Source organism: Pseudorca crassidens, chromosome 9, assembly GCF_039906515.1.
Source record: "Pseudorca crassidens isolate mPseCra1 chromosome 9, mPseCra1.hap1, whole genome shotgun sequence".
Classification (NCBI taxonomy): Eukaryota; Metazoa; Chordata; class Mammalia; order Artiodactyla; family Delphinidae; genus Pseudorca; species Pseudorca crassidens.
This window is the reverse complement of record NC_090304.1, coordinates 85381741-85404754: the sequence shown is the minus strand read 5'-3', so window position 1 is coordinate 85404754 and position 23014 is coordinate 85381741. Positions and strand designations below refer to the sequence as shown.

The 23014-nt window shown below is 40.2% G+C and overlaps 1 protein-coding gene across 1 annotated transcript in view; it reads right to left on the bottom strand.

Moving 5' to 3' along the window:
* The window catches only part of RAB39A (RAB39A, member RAS oncogene family), a 28711-nt gene extending 7682 nt beyond the window's left edge, over positions 1 to 21029 (bottom strand). The window contains exon 1 of the mRNA XM_067750923.1: positions 20783 to 21029. Within this exon, the coding sequence (XP_067607024.1) occupies positions 20783 to 21009 (227 nt within the window). The 5' untranslated portion in view covers positions 21010 to 21029. The remainder of the gene's footprint in view (positions 1 to 20782) is intronic.
* Positions 21030 to 23014: the final 1985 nt, after the last annotated feature.

The window sequence follows — 23014 nt, the reverse complement described above, 5'->3', positions numbered from 1 at the left end:
CAGACCAGATCTTAAGAATCTCTCCCTATCATTTAAATCAACAGGCTCCTCTTTATGTCAGTTAAGGAAGAAGAAACAAGGGCAAACTTGTTATATCAGTTACAGGTTTCGTCCTGGGCTATACCTATTCAAGAAACAGGAAATTGTTCAGACGTGGGATATGAATCTGAGATGTGCGTACTTATGATTGTTTGCCTCTACCGATCTAGGCTCTTCTGATCAAGGTTCCTGTTGGGTAGCCCCTCTCCCATGGCTATGGCTTTCACCAGGTTCTGGCAATCTCATTTCCTTTCCTTGCCCCATCTGGCCAGGTCGTTAATGGCTTCCCACTGTTGCTATTACTGAATGCATCACCATCCTTTATTGGTGCCCTTGACCTTGCCCGCATTTCTGGAAAGTCACTACATTAAACTTTTTTCAGTTAACCTTTCAAGTGTGCCATTTGTTTCCTGACTGAATCATGAGGCAAGGGGCCAAGGCTATACTGTTTTATATTTTTGCCTTTACATATGTTGTCTTCTCTACCTAGAATGTCTTCTACCCTTTTTTTTTGCCAGCAAACTCCTATTTCTTCTTTGAGTCAGTTCAAAAATCCTGTCATATAAGAAGCCTTCCCTGTCACTGTCTTCTCCCCCTCTACCTCTCTTAGGCACTTCTCTCTCTTATAATTCCATTGAACCTTTGGCATACCGCCATTATATCAATTTTCATAATGTGCTGATTGGGTTTGTTGGTATGTCTCCTACTCAATTCAAAGCTCCTTTAGGGTTAAACATATTCTATGTATCTAAGAACTTCCTGGCAAATGATGGATGTAATTTAATATTTGCTATATTGGATTAATTAATCTTATCAGAGAGGGAAAGTGTTAAATGTTGTATTAGCCAGAAATCACATATGTGTCTCAGCTTCCAAGTTGTCAGTGATCTTGTTTTTTTTGGTCACGCCGCGTGGCTTGCGGGGTCTTAGTTTCCTGACCAGGGATCAAACCCGGGGCCCCCTGCAGTGGAATTGCAGAGTCCTAACCAGTGGACCGCCAGGGAATTATCCCAAGTTGTCAGTGATCTTAAGCATTGAGATCATCCTTAAGCAAGTTCATCTGTTACTTGCCTGAGGCACCAAAGATCTTTGTGTAGGGCCAGTGTGTTATTTGGTACTCTCCAACTTTTACATACCTTCTTTATCCTTATTGCTGAAATCACAGCCCAGTTTAGTGACCTGATACCACAAGTACTACTTGTTGAAGAAAGTTTCCATATCTCCTGCTTCCCCTTCTCCTCAGAATTCATGGTAGAGAGGTTCTCAAGCGACTACTTAAAAAAACAACCTCTCTCAAGGACTACTGTACCGTACAGTTGTTGACAGTAAGAAAAAATCTCCCACTATCACTGGCAGGCTACAAATAATGCAGTTCATTTAAGTTGTTGCTGTTTTTTTAATTTTGAGGGATAATTGATTTGTTATTGTTTTGCTACTCATCTATATATGTGTGAATTTAGACAGATGTGCAGTGTCTTAAGAGAAACCTAATTAAGGCTGTTATTAGACTGAAAGCTTTCATTTACTCAGCACCAAGTCTGCATTACCACCCACCCCCTGCAATTAATTTACCATTAGTATAATTTAAAACAACATGCTTTTGTGTTTAAAAATTCAACATTGAAATGTTTGTCTATTAGGCAGAGGCATGTAGGAAATACCATATTTTCTAGCACTTTGTATTTAATTTTGAAAACATATTTGGAACACAGTTGCCAAATCATTCTATAGAATAAAATTATAGCAAAGTATATGTAACATATTCTATAAAACAGCCCTTATTAATAATTAATCGGAATAAAAGGTCTTAATAGGACATCTGCCTTTTTCTATATAATAATTTGATCTCCAGTTTGTGTCTGGATATTAGATTTAGAATTCTGATAATGGTTAGCCTTCAGATTCATAATTAGTTGTCCTAAAAGGCAGGGTTTCCCCTAAAACAACTGGGCATCCCTGCTGTCAGTTATTTAGGGGAAGAGACAGGCCTTCAAGACTGAAAAATGGAACTTGAAAGGCAGGTCTTACAGAGATGATGAGGGAACATCTATCTTTCTCTGGAACTTCCTCTCTTGGGTCGAGACACTTAGGTCTTCAGAAGGTCTTGAAGGTACTTTAAGGAGGCAGGGAACAGACCCTAAAAGAACAAGGTAGATAGGCCTCCCTGTAAAGAATCCAAGAGTTGCAAAGAATGATGGGTAACAATTCTTTATAAGCAACAACATCTTTTGCATGTTATTTTATATCTATTTCCTTCTGGGCTTTGAAAGTCTCACTGAATGAATAAATGATTTAAAGAAAGCCTGGGAAAAGTTCCACTGGACAATTACAGGTGTGACATTTTAGAATACAGACATGTCCTCTTTGTCATGAGCTATTACACTGTTGAGAAATGGTTCTTGGCTTAAAACCTGGCTTTGAGACTAGACACCTGAACATCATCTGAGTGCTCATCAAGAAATATGTTCTCTGATTCACCAGGCGGGAACTTTGTCATCAAGCAGAAGTCATATATATAGGCAGGAATAGGGGTGGGACCTGAGGGGACCCAGAGTAACAAGGCTCACACACCCAGCATATCTACTTCTGCAGCACCCTCACAACCTATGGCCTTATGTGAATTTCCCTATAGTTAAAGGGGAAAAAAAATTCAAGTCTGCCTTACAGATGGCTCTAAATAATATGCTGGCATCAGTCTACTCCACTCAATAGTGGAAAAGAGAAATCCTTCCATTTGTGGAACTTTTAGTGGTACTTTTTCCAGAGGAAGAGATGGCGAGATGAAGGTTAAGGATCTACACCAATACACGAGCAGAGGCTAAGGGTTTGGAATGTTGGAAAAAACAAAATCAGAAGACTGATACTAAGGAGGTTTGGCATGTGTAGGTGGGTCTTGAGTATGCAAATACTGTATCCTATGTGAATACTCACCAAAAGCCCCCTGTTTGAAAGAGTTCCTAATAATTGGTGAAACAAAATGTTCTGTTCTATAGTCATCAGTCAGTATTTTTATCCCAGTTTGGACTCACAGTAATCATGGTAGGAGGCTGGGACTGGGCTGAGCAGAGACTTTCTCTTGCCTCAACCGTCACTGCTTAATACCCAATTTTCCAGCAGTTACTGACACCTTGGATATGGTACCTTACTCTGGGAAAACCATCACAGAGGAGACACTGATATGTCCTCACTGTAATAGACATTTAACGTGGACTCAAGCCATGCTAGCACCACCATCCATGAACTTATGGAATACCTTATACAAAGTCATGGTATCCCACACTTTGCTATAGACCAAAGGTTTCAGTTAACAGAGGAAGAAATGGGCTGATGCCATAGGATTTGTTGATCTTATGTCACTATCACCTAGAGGCATATACCTATAAAACTGTGGAAAGGGTTATTAAGATTCAGTTATGTTAACAGATACACACACACACACATATATATAATATATAAACAACAAGGACCTACTGTATAGCACAGGGAACTATATTCAATATGTATTACAATAACCTCTAATGGAAAAGAATCTGAAAAAGAATATATACATATATATAAAACTGAATCACCTTGCTGTACTCCTGAAACTAACACAACATTGTAAATCAACTATACTTCAATTAAAAAAAAAAAGATTTAGTTATGCTCATGTCCAGGAGTTGACACCCTGTAAGATTTTAGCATGATTCTTCAGGATGTATACGTTCTAAGCTAGTGAGTAATACAGTAGGTGGTGTTTTTTTCCCCATGAATAGATGCTCTGGTATGGGAAACAAAGGGTAAAAGTGGGGTGATGGTACCTCTTGCAATTACACTTAATGAGTCACTAAAATTTTTTGCTGCTTCTAATTCCTGTGACTCTGCTGATATAAAGGTTTTAGTATCCAAGGGAGAAATGCTTTCACTAGAGAACCTCGTGATGCTTCTATTGAATTAGTAGCTGAGACTGCCAATTGTCCATTTGGGGCTTCTTATGGCAGTGGGTGAACAGGCAAAAAAGGGGCAACAGTATCAATGGGGACCACACTGGCCTCCTGCAGTCCTTGCTGCCCAGAACTTCTGGGATCTTTTGGTTCATTTCATGCCTGGTCCCTCCAGCTATCCTGTCAAGTCTCTGGCACGCAGACATGCTTCCAGTAACTTTCGTTTTTGATTAATGTCCTCAAGTTGGTTTTGTTGCTGGCAACCAAAGACCTGATTGATAGAGGCTACAGATATTTTGTAGGAAAAGAATGATACAAAACAAAGTCGCAAACATTTTATAAATTTCAACATAGCTTTATGAAGCCAAAATTCCTTCATTTAAAAAAATTGTGGTAAAAAACAGATGAGATTTACCCTCTGAACAATTTTTAAGTATACAGTATTATTAACTATAAGCACAATGTTGTACCACAGATCTCTAGAACTTTTTCATTCTGCATGACTGATACTCCCATTCCCATTGATCAGCAACTCATTTCCTACCCTCCCCCCAGCCCCAAGCAGCCACCATTCTACTTTCTGCTTCTGAGTCTGACTACTGTAGTTACCTCATATAAGTGAAATCATGCAGTATTTGCCCCTCTGTGATCGGCTTATTTTGTTGCAGGAAAATGGGGAGCGAGAGGACAGTCCTGTCCCAGGTCTCAGGTGAGTCCCTGGGACAGGCCACCACGTAAGGGTCCTTGGCTTTGTGCAGGAAAGAATTCAAGAGCGAGCCATAGTAAAGTGAAAGCAAGTTTATTCTGGGAGATACACACTATATAGGCAGAGTGTGGGCCATCTCAAAAGGCACAAGGCCCTGAAATATGGAGTGGTTAGTTTTTATGGGTTGGGTAATTGCATAGCCTAACGAGTGGTAGGATTATTCCAACTCTTTTGGGGAAGCGGCAGGGATTTCCAAGAATTGGACCACTGCCCACTTTTTGGCCTTTTATGGTCAGCCTCGGAACTGTCATGGCACCTGTGGGTGTGTTGTTTAGCATGCTAAGGCATTACAATGAGCATATAATGAGGCTCAAGGTCTACTGGAAGTCAAATCTTCTGCCATCTTGGGCCTAGGTTGGATCTAGCCAGTTTATGTTGTATAGTCAATGTCATTCTTTTAAAGGTTGTGATCTTTAAAGTGTGTGCCCACTTCCCTCCTGTCTCAATTTCACTTAGCATAACATCCCCAAAATTCATCCATGTTGTAGCATATGACAGGATTTCCTTCTTTTTTTATGGCTGAATAATTTTCAACTGTATGTATATAACACATTTTCTTTATCCGTTCATCTCAAAGTTTATTCTTACATGTATATTCGCTTTAGAATAGAAAAGAAAAATGGTTGCCTTGTTTATGTAAACATTTTAAACTGTTTAATTTTTCTAATTTTTTTTCCTGAAATAATATATAGACAAGTGAAATTGAGAGCACTGAATTGGCTTACATTTTATAAAGAATTACTTAATATATGGGCAATGCAACCAAAAAATGTGAATGAGATCTTAGATGTTATTATTATGAACTTTATAGGATGTGCACTGCTCTCTTAAAAAAGCAACAAAACATAGAGAACTTGCTGACTTACCTGGGTAAAATGAGCCAGATGGTCCACTGGAAATGCCCTTCTTGTGGCTTTGCCAATTGCCAAATAGGTATTTAGAAGATGGAAGTACTTTGATGACAAAGGCTGCTGGCAGCAAGCAGCCTATGAATGCATTAGCCTTATGAGTGCCTTTTTTCACCATGACATTACATTCCTACTGCCCTTCTGGGAATAGTCACTGTGTTGATGCTTTATTTACCTGCTTCACTTGCCTTGTAATCTGGGCCCTTAGAACTGCTTTCGAGAAACTAAAACACAAGTCTCCCCGCTCCTTGTATTATTACTGACTCTAACAGTCCCTGCCTTTGCCTTCTAAAACTTGGGGCTTATAACTTAGAATATCTTTTTTCATACATACAAACATTAAAATTCTCTATGTGTAATTCCAGGGTCTTTCCATCAAAAATCAAGTCTGTGGTTGTGGAGGCTATATGTAATACTGACAGGACCTAATGGCCGTATTCTGTCTTTGAATACGTGAATCAATTCCCCTGTGACCATCTTTTATTTTTCTTTTACCACAGGTCATCATTATATGATAGTGAGGCCTTGTTATCACCCCCAGCATGCTCTATTCACCTTTTATCTTCTATTTTCCTCTACAGTTAACACATTCTAACGTCCTATATAATTTTTCCAACTTATTTGGTTATAGCCCATCTCCCCCCATTAGAAGATAAGCTCCATGAGAGCAAGAATTTTTGTCACGTTTTTCGGAACGCTGTATCCCTAGTGTCTAAAACAGAATTGGGCATGCATGAGGCCTACTGAGAGTTGTAAATAAATAAACAACTGAATTAATAAGTTCAGACTCTGTAAGACTGTACCCAGGCAGCATGCAAATGCTAAGCAAATGGGAGAATAACAGAGGGAAATACAAAAAAGCTTATCTCCTTTGGATATTTATAGTAGGGATTCATGAAATGGGCTAAATAACAAAAAGAGAAGTGGGCTGAATAACAGTGCACACTGTAAATATAAAGGTGAAACCATCCACTTTTTCTAAAGAACTACTGTATTTAAATTGGTAGTAATTCAAATTGTATTTTGTAGTGGATTCTGGAAGGCAGAACAAGTTAATGTGAAAATCCAAATAATTTAGAAATTAATGAGAAATGTTTCTAGCTTCACTATTTGTCTGTAAGATGATAATGAAGGATGCTTATTTGCTATTTGGTATGGTAACAGAAAATGTATAAAAGATTTTAGCACTTATTCTGACACTTTCTGGCATCCTTTTGCAGAACAAAAATGAGATGATGACCAGCTTCTCATGATTATTTTATTTTCCATACAACATATTATGTGATTTAACATAATTAAAGAACATTTTTTCTTGGGTTATAATCCTCCTACCATTTTTGTGACTTATGTTTCCATACAACTTTCTCAATATTGCTTCATTTCATGTGATTTGTATATCTCTCCACATTTATAATTTATATTGGTGTTTATCCTTTTCTCATTTCATTCTATGTCTGAAATTATGCAGCTTTTATTTTCAAGTCATTTGAATAGACTGTCCTTCTTTTTCATTCTTTTTCTAAGTTTGTGTTTTCATCAAAGTTACCTGTGCACTTACCACACATTCTTATTTTTCCTATTCCCCAAACTTGCCCAAACTGTACTGTTATATCATAATTTTAGGAAGATCATTTCTTGGCATTTGTGTTATTCTGACCATGTATACTTTTCAATGCTGAGCCCTGGAATAAACTGATTTCTTTTCCTTAGAGTTAATAATTATCTTGCATATTAATCAAGATAGGCCAGGCCATGCTATAGTAAGAAACAACCCACCTCTTGATAGGAAGAACGTTAAAAAACCTGGGCTGTATTTTAAAACTACCACATGTGAGTTCTGCTCAAATTCACTAGTTAGAATTAGTCAAATGATTCTTAGTCAAGAGGGAAGGGAAATATATTCCTCCCGTGTGTCCAGAAGAAAAGAAGCATCAGATATGAGTTAGCACTCTCTACCACATCTTTTTATTCCTTTCTTTTTCTTTTTGCTGAATTTTCCAAGTAGTCCTTAATAACCTAACCCCAAACTCTGCCAGTTGCCATTTTTTAAAAAGTTCATTCCTGTTAGCTTTTCTGTCAATTTCATCTTCCTGAGGAGGTCTCTCTTACAATCTTCTGCCCTGCTCCAATCGGGCCTGGTTGTCCTTGGTATCTGTGGCAGAGAAAGCATCCTATGATCTCCCTTCACCATTTTCTTGGGCATTTCCTTTGCTTTTCTTCAGGGGTAAATCTCCTGTTCCTCAGAGCCCATGTCTTCATTCTTGGTTTATTCTTTTATGCACATTATGTGTTTGTCTGTGTCTGTGTGTGTGTATATAGAGCACATCCTCAAGTAGCTTCCTAAAAAAGATTCATGAGGGAAAACAAAAGATGCATGAGGTAATATTTTGAAGTCTTGCATGTTTTTATTCTGCTTTCACAGTTGAATGACAGTTTGGTCAGATATAAAATCCTTTCAGAATTTTGAAGTCTCTCCATTGCCTCTAGCTTCAACTGTTGTTTTCGGGAAGGCTGAAGTCAATCTGATTCCAGATCTTTTTTATGTGACCTTTTATACATGTCCCTCCCCCACCCCATCCCAGAAGTTTGTAGGAACTTCTCTGTGGCCCCAGTGTTTAGAATTCCACGATGATGTCCCTTAGAATGTGTCTACTTTCATCTATTGTGCTGGACCCTTCCAATCTGAAAACTCAGGTCCCTCCCTACATCTAGGAAATTTTTTTGAATTGCTTCACTGATGATTTCTCCCCTCTGTTTTTTCTGCTCCATTTTTCTAGAATGCCTGTTACTTTTTTATTGAACCTTTTGGACTAGTCCTCTAATTTAAAAAATATATATATATTTCCTATTTTCTAAGTCTTTGTCTTTTTGTCCTACTTTTTGAGAGATTTCCCCAACTTTATATTGTTTTATTTTTTTCTATTGTGTTTCCAAAAGCTCTTTTGTTCTCAGAATATTCTTTTGAAAAAATAGTATCTTGTTCTTCTTTTATGATTTAAATACTTGCCCACTATCCCTCTGAGAAGATTAAGGACAGGGTTTTTTGGGGGGGGTTGTTTTTTTAAACATTCCCTTCTCCCTTATTAACTTTGTTTTTCTGGTTGCTTTTGGTTTCTGTTTATTTTGGTCTCTAGGTTTCATGTTACAGATTTCCTAGTATTTCTTGTAATCTTTCATTGAGACCAAAAGCCTCACTCATAAGATGATCAGGCTGGATCATTTAGTTGAGGAAACTCTAATGTTGGCCTCTTAAGTCTTTCTTCTTGGCCTGGTCAGATTTGTCAGAAATGATTTCACCAATGTCCCGTTTGAAGGGTGAAGGTCTGATTACTAGCATTCTGGGAGCTAAGATGGGGAAGAGGGCTAGACAGTCTTAGCATACAACATGCATACATTCACTTAAAGCCCTTACTTTTAATAAGGGACCCCAACCTCAATTATGCCTGATGCTTCCAGTAAGAGACTCTATGTTTAACTCTTTTCAAAGAATAAATTTCTAGTTTTTTGCTAATGTGGGGGGAGAGGAAGTCACCTGGTGTGTGGAATGGTGGAGGGGATGTGAGGATCCAGTCTTTCTTAAACAGACTGACAATCAATGATCCTTATTTTAGCATTCCCACTTCAGAAGTATCTGGTGTCACCATTTCCTGAATCTTTAGGGGATTCAATGATATATACTGGTTTGGTCTTTAGCTTTTTCCACCCCTAGCTTAGAAGCCCATTTTCTTTAATCTGCTAATTCATTTACCATTCCTCCATCTGCTTTCTTACTTCCAAAATTTTTTTGCTATTGTCTCCTTACCTATTCTCCTTGCTAGGATTTATGGTTAAAAAACAAAACTATTGTCACTTTAGTGAGGTTTCAGGAAAAAAAGCTAAAATAGGCAAAGGTGTTCAATCTGCTATCATTACTGGAAGTTACTTCTTTTTTAATTGTTATTATTTCCTATTGTTATTTCTCTTACTACTGACATATCCTTCATGTCCCAGCATCAAGGACCACGTTCTTTCTGATACATCCTCTGAAACTAGCCCTAACCCTACACACAGATGACAATTCCTCCCTTTGTTCTGCCACCAGAACTTATTTTAGTACTTACTAGCCTTTATTCCAATTATTTATCTTTCTTTGCTGTGAGTCTGTGAGAAAGATCTCTAATTGTCCCCCAGTGTCTATTCTCCCTGTCTTCCTTTAGTAATAGAACTCCATGAGTTTTAGCTTGTACATAGCAACTCATATAGAAACTATATTCCCCAGCTTTCTTACAGTTAGTTTTGGCATATCACTAAGTTTGGATCGATGGGACATGATAAGTTATGTGTGCAGTCTGACGTTCATCTGCTTGAAGACGCCATTTGCCCTAGGCTTCCTCTTTCTCCTTCTTGCTTGTTAGGAAATGGCAATGACTAGAAAACCCTGGAAACTGATGTTGAGGCACAGCCACCTGGATAGTCCAGAACTGCTCACTCTGGACTATTAACATGGGGAGAGAGAAACAAAGTTCTGTATTATTTAAGGTAATATATTTGGTCAGTCTCTGTTATAGCAATATAGTCTGTACTCTACCCAGTATAGAGACAGCATGGACCTTGAATGTGAGACTATATCATATTTATTTTTATATCTATTTTTGCATCTAGTGCCTGGTATACAGTTAATCTAAACAAATGCATAGATTTCCACACATAAATCATAATCCTGATTGATTTCAGTTTCTCTAGAAAAAAAAGGAAAACTACTTCACAGTTCTTTTGTAACTTTACGACACCATAGGCAGTATTTGCTTGTAGCTTTGCCTAATACCCAACATCTCTCCTTGTCTAACAAGGCAAAAGACTTCATATAAATTTCTCCACTGCAGCGGGCTGGGTTCATTCCTGTTACTAAGTGTAGCAGTGTAGTCACTGAGTACTGCATGGAGGGGAGAATTGATTGTCATTGCAGCCACAAGTGTTTGCTGTCAGTTATCAGTACCGCTTCTATTGTGTAAAGCTATTTCTCCTTTTGTTTCTGAATATAGCCGAAAAATAATGGTTTGAGCAGACACAGTAATTAATTTGGATCTACAGAGATGGGAGTGGGGGTGGGGTTGTATGCAAACAGAATATTTTGCAGGATAGAAACTACACAATGTGCCAGTAAAACTCTTTTCAACCATGCCAGGAGGCCTGATGCAGCAGAAAGAGCACTGAACAGAGGAGTTAAGAGAATTAGGCTCTTATGCAAACCACTAACAAATGATAAGGCCTGGCGCAAGTCAAAGACTCTCTGGACATTAATTCTATCATTTTACAAATGAGACTATTGGGACTTCCCTGGTGGTCCAGTGGGTAAGACTGCAAGCTCCCGGACTTCCCTGGAGGCACAGTGGTTAAGAATCTGCCTGCCAATGTAGGGGATACAAGTTCAAGCCCTGGTCCGGGAAGATCCCACATGCTGCCGAGTAACTAAGCCTGTGCGCCACAACTATAGAGCCTGCACTCTAGAGCGCGTGAGCCGCAACTACTGAGCCTGCGTGCCACAACTACTGAAGCCCTCGTGCCTAGAGCCTGTGCTCTGCAACAAGAGAAGCCACTGCAATAAGAAGCCCGCACACCACAACAAAGAATAGCCCCCATCACCGCAACTAGAGAACGCCCACATGCAGCAATGAAGACCCAGCACAGCCAAGTATAAAACAAATAAATAAATTTATTAAAAAAAAAAAGACTCCATGCTCCCAATGCAGGGGGCTGGGGTTCAATCTCTGGTCAGGGAACTAGATCCTGCATGCATGCCGCAACTAAGAATTCGCATGCTGCAACTAAGAGTTTGCATGCTGCAACTAAGAAGTCTGCATGCGACAACTAAGATCCACATGCTGCAACTAAGAAGTCCGCATGCTACAACTAAGAAGTCCACATGCTGCAAGAAGTCCGCATGCTGCAACTAAGAAGTCCACATGCTGCAACTAAGAAGTCCACATGCCACAACTATGAAGCCCGCACACTACAACTAAGAAGTCCGCATCCTGCAAATAGGAGTCCGCATGCCGAAACTAAGAAGCCCACATGCCCCAACGAAGATCCTGTGTGCTGCAACTAAGACCCAGTGCAGCCAAAGTAAATAAATAAATAAATACATTTTTTTTTTTAAAAAAGGGGGGGCTTCCCTGGTGGCACAGTGGTTGAGAGTCCGCCTGCCGATGCAGGGGACACGGGTTCGTGCCCCGGTCCGGGAAGATCCCACATGCCGCGGAGCGGCTAGGCCCGTGAGCCATGGCCGCTGAGCCTGCGCATCCAGAGCCTGTGCTTCACAACGGGAGAGGCCACAGCAGTGAGAGGCCTGCGTACCGCAAAAAAAAAAAAAAAAAGAGTAAAAAAAGGGGGACTGTTGTACCAGATCCATCCATCTGTTTCTTCCCAGTCCTATGGTTGTACCAAAATGGCCAGAATGTTGATCTCTGTAGCTTCCTTCATGTGTCTTCTCCCCCCTCGCTTTCTTGGATTCTGTTTTCAATTCATCTCTCACTAATTTTCCTCGCCTCCAATAGTCCTCTCCTATACAATTAGTTATACCTTCTCTTCCACTTTTAATTCTCTTTTTAGAGTCTGTCCATCTGTCCTATCATATATGTCTTAAACTTCACCTCATATTTGCTTCATTAACTTTTGATTTCCTAATCCCATAGCCTTTCTGTAGCCCTTAAAACAAGTACTAATGATATTGCATGATCTGTGTAAAACTGTGACAAGTGCCTAGAAGTTAGGCAAGAGGAGAAACCTTTTAATTTTGAATGAGGGGACAAAAACCAAGGGATTCTCTAGAGTCTATTGATCTGATTAGATCTTGCTCTAAAATATAGTAACCAAGTGTTTTAAAAGGGAGACCTGACGGAGTCATTCAGAAGCACCAGCAAAAGAGACAGAGAATCATATGAGAGAAGAAACCATGAGAGGTTCTCAAATATACTCCTAAAATTTAAGGAATTGCCTACAATTTTTCTTTGAAGTATTGGCTCCTAAAGTGCTCTAATCTTTCCATCTGTTGGTTCCTAAAACACTCTATGTTAAAGGACTCTGGGTTGGGAAATACCATATCTGTCTTGGGTGTTTACAAAGTATATTAGGATATTAGTATATTAAAAGCTCTGAGAAATCTGGCGACAACCCAGCACTTCCAAAACTACTTGATCAAGGAAACTTTTACTCAAATTACACCTATTACTTTGAAAAATGCTACTTTGAAGAAAAATGATGGGCAATGCCTAGAATTTGAGAATCTATAATCTTTCTTTATAATGACTTCTGTTATAGCCAGGAAGTTCTTAGTATCTAACTCCCATTTGCAGTATTCTCTCTTGATCTCTTCTTAGAGAAGAGGGTTCAGTTTGGGCCACACACTATTCTTTTGTATTTCTGAGGCAGGAGTCTGTGATTAAGGCTGTTCTTCAGCCTTATTCATTTGAAGCCATATCCCACTAAGTCCTACGAGATGGAAATACATTTGGAAAGCCTAAAGAATCAGAAGAAAAACCACTTTTAACATTCCTAGTACAGGAAGATAATTTAAGCAGAGATTTTGACCAATTATACAAAAAGCAGAGGAAAGAATAGGCATAGAGAAGGATAACATTTTGCCAAGAAAAGTCACTGATGAATTTTGGGGCGTGGCTTGATAAAGACCTTTCTCAGGTGACTCTGATGCACTCACTATACCAGTGAAGTAGAAATAAACCTACGAGAGAAGTCTCTGTTCCCTTACCTCAACATTTTTTTGGCACTGAGATATTTTTGATGGTTTCTTTATATCCTAGCTATTGATATCAGTGGATGGTCTTAAGGACTTACTGCCAGTAATAAAATAATTTTATTTAGCATATTGTTCCTAAATGAAAAATGAATTATCACCATAGGAAGGAAATAGAAAAAAACTTCAGTACGTTTTAAGAATGTTTAAAAGAACACTAAGATTCTAAACCAAAATAAAATAATATGCCAGCTAGCCATCGACATTTACTCAGTCATGCTTGTACACAGAACTACTATCTGTATTTTGAAACTCTTTCACAGCTTAAACTAAACATATACTTTTAAATTTAAAACATATTGGACCTCTGTTCTGGAACTCCTACAGGTCAGAACAGTACTTCATTACACAAAGTGATTCTTTCCAGAAAACAATGGGTTTTAATAATATTTGTTTCTTGATAAGCTAGGTAGATTGTGTGGGGTAATAATTTTTAAATGAACTTCCCTGAATTATATATTGTCAGAATTGATTAAAAGTTACTGACATTTGGAGGCAGATATATTAGTATCATAAAGTACAGGCTTTGTAGGTATTTCACTTTAGAAAGAATGAAAATATCTTAAAAAGTAAAATCTGATGTTCTCTGGTGTGTGTGTGTGTGTGTATACCTCAGTATTAGTTGAGTGGTTCACCTTTCTTTTTTTTTTTTTTTTTTTTTCGGTACGCGGGCCTCTCACCGTTGTGGCCTCTCCCATTGCGGCCTCTCCCATTGCGGAGCACAGGCTCCGGACGCGCAGGCTCAGCGGCCATGGCTCACGGGCCTAGCCGCTCCGCGGCATGTGGGATCTTCCCGGACCGGGGTTCTGCAACGGCAGGCGGACTCTCAACCACTGCGCCACCAGGGAAGCCCCACCTTTCTTTTTCACTGCTTGACAGAGCAGACTGATAGAATGCAGATTCCCTTCTAACTCAGCTAGGATAAGAATAACTGGCTCTTAAAACACCAAGATAAACATTCTCAGATCATTCCAAGAAGTTGCTCTTTAAACTTTAACATGGCTATGGAGGCTAAGTTGTTAAGAAATCTTTGTATGCTAACCAAACTGACTGACAATGGCTAGAAATTTCTTCTCTCTCTCTTTCTCTCAGACTGAGCGAAGCACTTTTCTTCATGTGAAAACTTTACTGAGTGATTCATGTACTAGCAACATTATCTCTAATTTTTTTTTCTAGCCCTTTCTTTGAAAGCTAAATGTGGAGCCAATGTGTCAGAATAGGTGGTCATCAATGCAGCATGATGAGAGGAAACTCCGACACCCATCAGCCATAGATCCATAACTCTGCCAACAGGGAAATGTTACTTCAAGATGAGGTGTTACCTCCTAGGTGGTCATCCTCTTTTAGAATAGAAATACTCCTGTCAGAACCCTTATTAAGTTTTAATAATTTTGTGTCTCTTGGTCATCTAGCTACTTCTCTCTCTGAAGCTAAGATGGAGTAGTAAGGGATGGCTTTTCGACTGAGATGTGAGGGAAAATAGAAGTGAAGGATAGGTCAAGGTCCTACTATCCAAAAACAGAAGGAAAGAAAAGTAGGAAAGCCCCAAAGTCCCCAAGAATGAGTTTTACCTACTTTACAATTTTGCCTGCTGCTGGCCTAGGGCCTTCAAACATTGGAGTACAATATTTAGTCTACTATATTTACAATATTTAGTTACTAAATTGTCAGAATGTATAATCACCTTCATATAGCAATATGTCATTGAGGCTGTGGCTATACATGCGAAATCAATTGATTCATTGAAGAAAAAAGAAATTAAGAAAAATAGTCACAGGTTTTTGAAATTACTGGCTAGCTTCTTAACTGTACTGACTATACAATCACTCAAAATGGTCTGAATGCTCTGAGTGGACAGTGAAAATAACTTTTATCATATAAAAATACATTTGGCTACACAGGTCATTTTTCCACATTCTGCTACACTTGTTAGAAATGATGCTGGCTCCTTCTTACATACAGTTTTACTCTGAAACTCCATAAAGTAGACACTTTTTGGGGTGACTGCTCACTTCCTTCTTCTGTGAATTTCTCTTTCCCAAAAAGTAGACCCTTACAGATTCATTTGCATTGGATGACCCATAATGCATACCTGGGATATTTGTATTATAATCCCTTTGTGTTTTATGTATACATTATCTTAATAACTGGACCCTGGGGGAGCTGATTCACTGGCCAATCAAATAGCCAATGAGAATTTTTCTTTCAAGAATTTGAATAAGAGGCTCAGAGACTGAGACAGTTGGGAGCTGACAGCATTGGATAATGGAAATAGACTAGAGAGAAAATCCACAAACTCTTGTTATTAGAGCTTCCATATTTTCAGACACTTGTATGTTCAGTGAGATTTTTGTCTCTCATGAGACCTGTATCATTTATAATTTATGCCTTATATCCAAACTAATTTGGTTATATTTCTGTTACTTAAAACACAAATAATTTTAACCAAGACAGTATATTATCAGATTACTCAATACAAATATAGTCTAGCTTTCTATTGTTTCTAATAACTTGGAACTACAGTAGACTGCAATGATTATGGGACTTAGTTGTGGACAGTCTCTGCTCTGTTACCTATGCAATATGAACCCACCAATCCACTATCAGAAAATCTTTTTCTATTGAAGATCATGAACCACAGTAAGGAGAGTGGGGATCAAGTAAGGGTCCTTTTAAAAAAAACAAAAAACAAAACCTATTTAGTTTAGGAATCTTAAAAGATACCTTAAGGAGAAATATAAAATGTTCATGTTGCTTACTTCTAAAATTATGAACGGAGAACATAAATTAAACCAGTTTTAAACATTTACTTCATATGAATGTTTTGAAGGGGAAGAGAAGAAAACAGAGACAAAAGGGAGGCAGAGGGTAAATAAGGAGAATAAGTTAAAAAGAAATGAGAGCATACAAGACACATTAAAATAAAAAGGAAGGAGAGGGGCTTCTCTGGTGGAGCAGTCGTTGAGAGTCCGCCTGCCAATGTTAGGGGACACGGGTTCGTGCCCTGGTCCGGGAGGATCCCACATGCCGCGGAGCGGCTGGGCCCGTGAGCCATGGCCGCTGAGTGTGCGAGTCCGGAGCCTGTGCTCCGCAACGAGAGAGGCCACAACAGTGAGAGGCCCATGTACCGCAAAAAAAAAAAAAAAAAAGGAAGTAGAGGAAAAGACAGAAGGTGGGAGGAAACTATGAGTAGGGACTGATAGATGAAAGGGATAAAGGAAAAATATAAAGAAGTTTAAGGAAGGGTAAGACACATAAGGAAGAGAAAGATACACAATAGGAGAGGAGCTAGAGGAAAAGAGATGAAGAGGCAGGCAGAGAGTTAGGGAGAGGCCCAGGATGTTAAGTGGTATTAGTTACAGGTCACCTTCAGATTTTTAGGGGGGCAGGGGAGGCTGTCCCTTTTATAGCAATTACTGCTTACAGCCCTTTAGCTGTAACCAGCCCATTAGCTGGTTAACTAATGTCTGCACGTTTTCCATTGCTCCAAACTTCAAAAGTTTAGTTGGTTCTGCTCAAAGAATGTGACTAAAGCAACTCATCAAGGGAGCTTTCCCCAAATTATACTACTAAGAACACTAGTTATCATAGATTTTCATGTTTTAAGAATAGCCCCTCAAATAAATGGTGGAAATGCTAGTTTAATCAAAGTTAAACAGGTTTCTTTGCTCAATACTTCTTGGAGTCTTTGATATGAATTTCTAAGAGAGAAATGGAATATAGGGATTTCCAAGCTTATTTGATTACAGAACCCATCCTTTAAAAAGAATCAGAAGGTATGAGTGCTCTGCAGAACACGCTTTGAGAAGAACTACACTAGGAGGACATTATTCTCTGAACTTTACAACCAGTGGCTGTAACTGTAATACCCCCAAGGCCAGACAACACGAAATAAAAGGCCCAATCTGGCTTGAAGCTTCAGGTTTTCTATCCCTATAGCTAATGTTGCTTTTTCTTTATCTCATTTTATCTTCATATTGCTTTAAGTGCTTTTCATGGGAAAAATTCAAATTTTATATTCTTACATTCTTACATTTGCTCTCTATACTTCTAGCCTTATTTGCACTTATTTATCTTATTAATGCTGTTAAGCAATATTCTTGTTTCCTTTCCTGCTAAACTTCTTCCACTATGATGATTAAAAAATAAAAGTGGTGACAGCTAGTTTCCCCCCAGTGCCAAATCCATCTTCCCTTTTTCCTAGGCACATGGTAGCCCCGTGTAAGTGTGGCCTTGTAACTAATTTCTCTTCACTGAATTGAGAGCTGAAGTGATCTGCACCACATTGGCCTCATTTGCTTAGAAGAAACATTACTTGATTTAGATCTTTACTTTCCCCTCCCCTGGAAGTGGCACACAGTGTGCCTGCAACCCAGCTTTGTTCACACAGAAGAAAATAATGTCCTAGGGATGGCAGAAAACTAAGAGAGAAGGTACTTGAATGATGGCCTGGAGCAGGCCACTCCAACAACTTGAACTACTTACCTTGAGACTGTTACACAAGAGAGAAATAAACTATTGTTAATGAAGGCACTGTAATTTTAAGTATCCTTAATACAGCAATTTAACATTTATCCTGACTAAAACATAGTGTTAATAATAAAAACCTAACAATTGAGTGTTAAGTTACAATTTACAGATGCTCACATATTCATCATTTTTCTAAACCTTTTTCACTTTGATTTTGTTCCTTTTTATTTTTTGTAAGTAGTTATTGACTACTAGCATGTATTATCTGAACTTCGAAAGCTAAGGCTTTATTTGTCAATTATACCTCAATAAAGCTGGGTAAAAAAAAGATAACTAAGGCTACTTATGGTCATAATCATCAGCTCACTATTTTGTTGTTCTGTAACATATTTGTTTATGCTTTTAAGCTATATCCTGAACTGTCTAAAGTAGGTTTCTTTTTGTTAGTTTATATCTAATCACCAATAAACCTCCAAATGGAATGTTTTCCTCAAATTCCTAATGGTATAATTATAACTAATGACAGAACTATATATTCATGAACTATATAGTACCTTTCTATGAAACAAACGTGCTTACTCAAAATAAGTATCTGTATTTTTTTAGAGGAAGGTACAGAATGATTTAACATTAATTGTTTTAAATGCAATTTTATGGAGAAACATTCTGCTAAATGAGAGAAAAGCAAGTATTTGGAGGCAGCTACTGAAATATGTATGTATTTAGGAATACATCTTTGGTAAAGAGCCAAGCAAAATAAAGTATGACTCATTGTCAGTAAACATTCCCTAAATGTCCTTGCATTATTATGAGAGAGTTACTGTCTGGTTTTAATAGTGTATATAAAATCAATTTACATTCTTCTTAAAGGCAATAAAAAAATGATGTATTTAACAGAAAAGGTCATTAAAATCTAACAAATTAATCATCCTTACTTTCTTGTCAATAAGTTTTTAAGGAAAGAATTTTAGACACAAGAAGATTTTACTACCTATGTTTCTTGTAGCTGCAATTATCAGTAGTTGCTAGAAGTTTAAGGTATAAAGAACACGTTTTTATTATTTTCACTTTAGAGGGTATAGCAAGAGCTATTAGTAAATGTTTTTTTCTGACCATGAAATATCTTAAAGTTCATCTCTGATTGAGATCACAAGTGAATGAATTTGCAGTCTACCTTATAATGGTAAAACTGCAATGAATCTTAGAGATCATAATGACTCCGTTTTACAGATGAGGAATCAGAGTTTGAAAAAAATTTTTTTTTTTTTTTTTGGTACGTGGGCCTCTCACTGTTGTGGCCTCTCCCGTTGCGGAGCACAGGCTCCTGACGTGCAGGCTCAGCGGCCATGGCTCATGGGCGCAGCCGCTCCGCGGCATGTGGGATCCTCCCGGACCGGGGCACGAACCCGTGTCCCCTGCATCGGCAGGCGGACTCTCAACCACTGCGCCACCAGGGAAGCCCTGAAAAATTATTTTAAAGGAGGCTTCTTGAAAAAAAATCTTCTTCATGGAATTCTAGGTATTGTACAATTCAAATCAATAACCTTTAACACTTCTCTAAAGGGCTGGCCTTACTATCTTTCCACTTTACACATTGTAAAACTATGGTATAAGCAAGCTAAGCAGTTCACTTATCTCTATGAATCAGTGTCATAGCTGGGAATGGAAGCCAAAACTTGAAAGTGTTGGAACATTCTCACAGAAGTAGACTCATCTCATTCAGAATGGATGCTGGCTGAGGTGAGGGGAAGCCATGTTTGGGAAATCCGGTCAGTAAGTACTCTATTTCACAAACAGACTACTTGCTGAAGACTACAAAATGCTTGCTTTAATGAGTTCCAGTTGATAATGCAACCTTAAAAAAGCCCCAAACACTACAATATATCAGGTCCCTACTTTCCTCTAAATTCCTTGAATCCTAGAAATTTAAAATGTGCTTCATATCTGGTTAAATCTTAAATATCTAGGAAATGCGTACAAGTTACGTTTAGTTTTGGATCCCTCCTTCTCTATGCAGAAAAGTATTTTCTGATCTATTATCACTCTGGAACATTAAGTACCTATTATAAATAAAATAAAGGAAAAGTTCCTAACAAATCTCAGTATGTACATCTCTCTTTTCTTCACCAAAGCACCAATGATGACAAACTTCTAAAGACAACTCAACCCTTAAAAACAACAAAAAACTCCTCTGCTGTGCCTGTGTCCCTGATGTTACATCTAGTTGCTGTACATGACACATTCCCACGGGTCCTGGCCCAGTATTTCTGATGACCACATTCGGTGCTGTGAGGTGTTCAGACCATTACCGCATTCATCATCTCCCTCTGAACGATGCCCAATGAGCTCATGCAGTAATCTGGGTTGGAGCACTGCTTGCTGTGAAGCTAAATGGATCAATCACGAATCTGGGAACGCTTCTATGCAGTTCTCCTGGGCCGCGTAGATGGGAAGCTGCTCCGTCAGGGGAGGAAAACGGGAGCTTGGAGGAGGGTGGTCAGGTCAGGGTGTGTACAGCGAGGGACACTGAGTTTGGGGAGAAGGCAGCAGGGGAGCCGAAGAGTTGGGGATAAAAATACTAGCAGGGGTAGAGGGCTGCGGAAGAGGGGGCTGGTGAGGGTGACCTGGGCTCAGGCGGGAAAAGGAAAGACAGAAAGGGGACGCAGGAAATGGGAGCCAAAGAAAGAAGTGAGAAACTGCGGAGGAGGAAGTCGTCCCTGGAAGAGGAGGGGCAAAGGGGAAGTGAGAATGGAGTGTTTGCACTTTCGAGAGGGAAGGGCCAGAGCTTCTCCCGACACTGGCCTGTGCGGCCGACGCTTGGGGAAGGTGCCCCAGGCGGATGGAGGGGGCGGCGCGGTCCCTGGGGTCCCGGCGCCGGCGGCCCTACCTGAACCGCTCCTGTCCCGCCGTGTCCCAGAGCTGCAGCTTGATCCTCTTGCCCGGCTCGATCTCCAGCAGGCGGGAGAAGAAGTCCACGCCGACAGTGGGGTCGCAGGCTGGGGAGCGCAGCCCGGGAAAGCGGCCCTGAGTGAAGCGGTGCAGGAGGCACGACTTGCCCACTGTGGAGTCCCCGATCACGATGAGGCGGAACTGGTAGATCCAGATGGTCTCCATCGCTCACGTGCCCAGCTGGCTCTAGGGCCGCCCCACCCACCCACCCGCTGCGGGGCAAGTAAGGCGGCGGGAACTGTCCCTTCAGCACCTCCCGGGCGCTCGCCTGCCGGCTTCCAGCATATTCCTGCGGCTTCGGCCGCCGCCTGGACCCCGCCCTCTCTGGAGGGAGAGGCGGGGCCCGGCAGGGCCAGGGGCGGGCCCTCGGGCCAGTGGGCGGAGCAGGGGCCGTGGTGAGGGGTGGGGGGAAATAGTCTAGTTGCTTGCGGACTCCCGCCCCCGACCTCTGTAAATCACTTTCCCCCAAAGCTCACTGGGCGCCGACGGGAAAGTGGGTGTGGTGAAAGGACGTGACAGCAGCAGCAACCAATGAAAGTGAAGCAAGGTCTCAACTCTTGGAGGGTCAGCCAATGAAAAGTGAGAATCATTTTCTTACGGGCGTCAGGGCGGGCTTGTCCGATTCCGGCTCTAATTTTGGAAAACGCGGGGGCCGTAACCTGGGTCACTGTGTGGTTTCCTCTTTGACCAGTTCTGTGACCACCGTTCTTTAACCAGATTTCTGTTGGCGGCTTTCTGCTCTCTAGCCTTGTTGATTGCCACCTCCAAGGCGTTCTAATGTGAAGGAGTTGAGAGCAGAATAGAAATAAATTTGCAGAGAAAGTTCTGGATGCTTCTAGCAAGGGCTTTGGCCATTGCTCCTGCCACCACCATTTCTTCCTCACAGCTTTCAGTACTACGGAAGAGTGAGAAAAATGCCAATCGCCGGCATTGTCTCTAGGGCCCTTCAGCGAGGGGAAGGAGAGGAAAGGAAATGAAATGTTGAGATGTTCATAAAACCTCCCTTTCTTCTCGGAAGAATGGGAGCTTCCGTCTCCGTTATACATGCCGGAAAAATCCTGAAGCGGTCTCTCCTTAGCTTATGCCTGGTCAGGGATCTGAATAAAGCACAGTTGAATTTTGGCGAGATCGACTCCTTTCTCATGCCTCTCTTCTGACTGGTTAATAGTGAGTTCAAGATTTGTCTTTTAAAAGTTAAACAGTTTTGGGCTTCTCTGGTGGCGCAGTGGTTGAGAGTTCCGCCTGCCGATGCAGGGGACATGGGTTCGTGCCCCGGTCCGGGAAGATCCTACATGCCGCGGAGCGGCTGGGCCCGTGAGCCATGGCAGCTGAGCTTGCGCGTTCGGAGCCTGTGCTCTGCAACGGGAACGGCCACAACAGTGAGAGGCTCGCGCACCGCAAAAAAAAAAAAAAAAGTTAAACAGTTTTAAAGTGTGTTTTTGCCAAAGTAGAATTTTAACAATTCCACTTTTTTTCATGCCCACATGCAAACTTACACTTTTGTTATTCATCCTTACTTCCTTTCTTGTTTTGGGGGAAGAGGTATTGTTTTGAAGGATGTGTTTAATCCCCTGACACCCATCTTTTTAAAACTTTTTTCTAACAGTGATCTTTATTTCATAACATTCATACCTCAAATCTCCTCCTTGCTAATAGTTTGTACTGCTCAGCCAGTGGACATACTCGAGTATCCACAATCCTGAAACTAAGCAAAACATCTCTCCATTATGCCTCTCCTTTAGATTTTTGCTTTTTCCATTATTTTCCTTTTCAAACATTAAAAAAGAACCCTCTATTCTCATTTCTAACCCACCAGTTAGTCTTCAGCCCTCTCCATGCCTAATACACCCCTGACATTGCTTTTGATAATGTTGCCAGGGACTTTCTAACTACCAAATCTGCTCCTTCCCTACCCCATCATCTATCTTTAGTTATTCTTCTTGACCTCTCAGTAGCTTTTGTTGATTAAACTCTTTGGATGAAAGCTGATTAGCTGACCCAACTCTTAAAACCACAGTCCTCTTTCTTCCAGTCCTCCTCCAGTTAGGAACGGCCAAATGACAGACTTCTCACCAACTCTACTAGAGTTGGTCAGAAGCATTACTAGAAGTAGTGCTTCTAGTGAAGCTTCTGTTTTTCTGATAAGTGACCGGCTCTCTTATTGCCCATC